Source organism: Pangasianodon hypophthalmus, chromosome 2 (assembly GCF_027358585.1).
Source record: "Pangasianodon hypophthalmus isolate fPanHyp1 chromosome 2, fPanHyp1.pri, whole genome shotgun sequence".
Lineage (NCBI taxonomy): Eukaryota > Metazoa > Chordata > Actinopteri > Siluriformes > Pangasiidae > Pangasianodon > Pangasianodon hypophthalmus.
In genome coordinates this window covers 5,373,251-5,377,635 of record NC_069711.1, presented here as the reverse complement: position 1 = coordinate 5,377,635, position 4,385 = coordinate 5,373,251, and the positions used below count along the sequence as shown (strand labels likewise).

General features: G+C 36.1%; 1 protein-coding gene across 1 annotated transcript; it reads left to right on the top strand.

Annotated features, from left to right (window-relative positions):
• Positions 1-306: 306 nt before the first annotated feature.
• dtd1 (D-aminoacyl-tRNA deacylase 1) lies at positions 307-3,239 on the top strand. Its single transcript, XM_026922887.3, has 6 exons — positions 307-460; positions 692-782; positions 952-1,187; positions 1,534-1,631; positions 1,796-1,925; positions 2,875-3,239. Exons 1-6 carry the CDS (start codon positions 418-420, stop codon positions 2,880-2,882), a joined length of 606 nt encoding a protein of 201 aa, XP_026778688.1. The 5' UTR covers positions 307-417; the 3' UTR covers positions 2,883-3,239.
• The last annotated feature ends 1,146 nt before the right edge of the window (positions 3,240-4,385 follow it).

Here is a 4,385-nt window from a genome sequence, read left to right as displayed (position 1 = left end):
TGCCTTTCTCTTTAACAAATCGCGAATATCCTTAACATTTAATTAATATAAACATAAAGACATGTTCTCGCAGCAAACAGCCCAGTCTCCCCAGTTGTACCCTAGGTAACGCGATTCAATTCGCAATGCACTATGGGAACGGTAGTACGTTCGTTTCCGTGTAAAATACAGTAAGTACAATTTTGTACCCTTACATTTTCTCCATTTTTCAGTTTTCTTTTTAAATATTTTTCTTTGAAATAATATTCATGCGATCTCGAATCTATTTGGTTTGTTTCGACGCTTTAAACTATTTATTGAAGACTTTTCTTAAAAGTCTATGGAGAAAATACTTCCGGCTTAGAAAGCGAGCTGTCAGTGTTGAGCTCTTCTGGGAAACCGGAAATTCAAATAACCGGCAGACACTCGATCAAGACCATGAAAGCAATCGTTCAAAGAGTCGCTAAAGCGAGCGTGATAGGTAAGAACAAAGACTGTGCTCTAAAGACAGTTAAATGTTTTTGTTCGTATTCCAAAAAATACACTAATTAATAGAGACACAATATAAAAAGCAAGAATGACCACTGATGACTACTACGCGCAGTGTGTGTGTGTGTGTGTGTGTGTGTGTGTGCGCGCGCGCGCGCATTAGTCCAGACTGCAGTAGTGATCAGTGGTCATTTCTGCTTTTTTTCTGCTGTCTCTGAAACAGCTGGGGAGAACCACATCAGTTCCATCGGAAGAGGCATTTGTGTTTTGGTTGGGATTTCAGCCGAGGACACACAGAGGGATGTAGATTACATGTGAGTGCTGTTATATTATACAACAGTTACTGTTTTTGTCTTCTACTTGCAGCCAGCTGTACCCTACATGTTTTACAAATGATTTTAATAGCACAGTTATTATTCAAGTAGAATTAGTTTACAGAAGCTCTTCAGTTTTATAATCTATAGCTTTGTGTGTGATTATCAGAGTTCGTAAGATCCTTAATCTGCGTTTATTTGAGGATGAGAATGGCTGTGCATGGAAACACAGTGTAATGGACAAGGGGTTGGAGGTGTTGTGTGTGAGTCAGTTCACACTGCAGTGTACACTCAAAGGAAACAAGCCTGACTTCCATTCAGCAATGGCAGCTGATTTTGCTCAGCCCTTCTACAACAACATTCTGGAGCAGCTGAGGATTGCATACAAACCAGAACTCATCAAAGGTGAGAAAAAATAAATCAACCTATGCAATGACTGTGATTAAATATTTCTTTTTCACTTTTAATTGAAAGTGAATGGATATTGACCAACCAGCTATGAGATATCAGTATAATATAAGCTGCATGAAAACATTTTCAGAATCAGAATCAGAAACAATTTATTGCCAGGTACAGTAAAGGACACTCTACAGTACTAGGAATTTGTCTTGATGTCAGGTGCAAACACAGAATCAAAGATATAAAGTCAAGGGGGAGATGAAATGATGAATACATAATTTCGTATCCCCAATTGTAATAACTTAAGTGAGCAACCAAAAGGAGATCAGCTACTCTCATTATTCTGTTGTAGATGGCCAGTTTGGTGCCTACATGCAAGTACACATTCAAAATGATGGACCTGTCACTATTTATTTGGAGTCTCCTGCTGCTCCCATAGATGCCAAACAGGTACCTTTCCTTATGTTAAGCATTACAACATGCTATATAAATTTACTGAAGATGCAGCTAATATACTGAAGATTTTCTTATAAGTGAACAAGCATGAGCACTGAGTAAATGCTTTTCTTTCATATGTTCATGTGTATGTATGTTTTCTTGGTCCTGTATTTAAGTTGTCAAAACTAGAAAAGCAGCAGCAGCGTAAGGAAAAAACAAGATCAAAAGGCAACTCCGAATCTGGCAAGGACAAAGTGGGCCAAAGTGCCATTAGTGGGGCTGAGGGAGAGTTGTCTTCAGAAAAAGGTGAGTTGGAGACCTTTGGATGTGATGGATAAATACTTGGAACCAAAGAGGAAAGTAACCTAATGTGAAGTTTCCTGATTAATGTTTAATTATTTGTTCAAAGTGCGAAGTATTGCATTCCATGGTTCAAATTATTTGATTTCTTTAAGTTATGGTTAACTTCAACACAATTATGAATTTAATGGTCTCAGTGGCATTAAAGGAAATATTCAATAAAAATCTAATTTGCATAATTTTCCATTTACCAAACAATCAGCCAAGACATGTTTGGCATTCACTGTTTGCTTTATTAATTTTGCACTGGAACTATGAGGCTAATGTAGCCAGCAAGCAATAGAATAATCTCACCCAAAATCTTTTCCATAAACACAAGTTCCAGACATCTTATACATGATCAGATAATACCAGATACATCATCTCATACATAATCTGATTTTGTAAAATAGCAGGGATACTCTATACAAATTTAAGCTTAGATTGGAAGTACATCATTATCATCCATGTAGCTACCAGCTTTCCACTTCAATGCTGCGTTCAGACTTTGAGAGAATAGAGCCTAGGGGTGTGTTTTATATGTTACTAGTGTAAATGCATCTACCAAGTAGCCAGTTTGTCAGTACAGTACTAGGTCAGGCTAAAATTAAGTGTTTTGTCCTGATGAACATAAATCTTTGAATAGTCTTGCACATTATGCTATGCCTTTTGGTCATTGATCTTTGATTTGCACAGAATGATGTCAATGTATATTACAGAAATTATGGAAAGTGTTAGGAGGATAGTTTTGAGGCAAGTTTTGAATGACAAATTTCCATTACTGTAGATATTTGTAATGTCTGGGCAAAACGAGCATGTCTTGACTGATTCAAGTGGTAAATAGTGTAAATTTGATGTGCCATTTCTTTAAAATTATTTTAATGTTACTTTTCCATTGTTATCTGGCTCTAATTAGGAAGTTGAAACAGATCTGTCCAGCTTCAGTTGACTGGCTGCCAATCATCAGGGACTGCAAACAGGGCAGTGCAACTAAAGCTAATTCAAGTAATAACAAGGTACATATCCACATATTCAAACAACTGTACAGCCATAAATTCCTTATTAAACTGTGAATGTATGGACATGAACAAAACATTTAATGGAGGAAGAGGATAGATGAATTTGGACAAGAAAGACTTTCACTACCTTATTTGTGTTATTTTGAAAGAAATTTGAGAACATTGGTCATCGTCTGCCATGAGGGTTGTGTTGAATGTACACGTAATTGTGATTGCAATAAACAGCACATATGAATTAAAAACAAACAAACAAACAAACAAACTGCGAGTTGCTGTTTTATATGACTGGAGGGGGTGGTGTACATTTGGCTGCATTACCATTTCAACCAGTTAATTACTGCATGGTAATCCCTGCATAGAAATTGTGTTTAAGTGAAGCTCATGTCATGAAAAGGGGCATTTTAAATGAACCTGGCTTCAACTCTGACTGCCTATAACAATAAAAATTCTTGCCTATAAAATGACATTGAAGTGGAAAAAAGTGACATACAATATTGAAATGTCTGCTACTATAGGTCAGGGCTAGAACACAGAAAGTCTGTGAAGAACAGTTCTTCTTATGGGGTCTTTTTCTGGAGAATGTGAAACCAAAAATGGAGAATGAAGTTAGATGATCAACTCCTGTAATGTTTCAAGCTAGTGAATGGGCACATAACATACCATTCAAATTCAGCATTATCTCCTGAAAGACAAAATGAAATGGAAAACATAACCCATGCAGCATATAGTGACCTGTTGTGCTGTTGGGTAATATTTTTTCCTGCCCACATGTGCCTGCTGATATAGTCAAAAATCAGATTACATGTAATATAGGCAAAAAGACCTTGCTTCTGAGTGATGCAACAGAAATTGTAACATTGAGAGATTAGGTGATTAATAAAAAGTAAAGTAAAAATTAGGTAGTTTTGATTTCAATGCATCATATTTGCAGTAGTTAAATGACTATGGAAAAATCCACCCCATGACTTTTTGGAGTAACAGATCCATCACCCATAATGGATGCATGAATGTGTGCGTGATATGTGTGTGTGTGTGTGTATGTGTATATACATATATATATATATATATATATATATATATATATATATATGTATATATATATAGTGGACTCAGAGGACTCAGAGGAAACCCATGCAAACATGGGAAGAACATGTGAAACTCCACGCAGACAGTAACCTGAGGATTGAACCAGGGACCCTGGAGCTGTGAGATGGCAAGGCTACACGATGCACCACCATGCTGCCCCATATAGTGTTTTTTATTTATTTATTTAATTTATTTATTTATTTATTTATTTATGCAGTAAATGCATTTTAAATGCAAATTGCAGTAAAAATATTAAGAGCACTTATAATCACATAAAATGAGATCAATTGAAGTAGGGATTCACAAAGCAGTTTGAAGTCTA

What these genes read in the sequence shown, in the direction of transcription:
- dtd1 (XM_026922887.3), top strand. Translation starts at nt 418, where the DNA reads ATGAAAGCAATCGTTCAAAGAGTCGCTAAAGCGAGCGTGATAG. An exon ending in CGCTAAAGCGAGCGTGATAG is followed by an intron (nt 461 to 691) that starts GTAAGAACAAAG and finishes TCTCTGAAACAG; the next exon opens with CTGGGGAGAACCACATCAGT. An exon ending in CAAACCAGAACTCATCAAAG is followed by an intron (nt 1,188 to 1,533) that starts GTGAGAAAAAAT and finishes ATTCTGTTGTAG; the next exon opens with ATGGCCAGTTTGGTGCCTAC.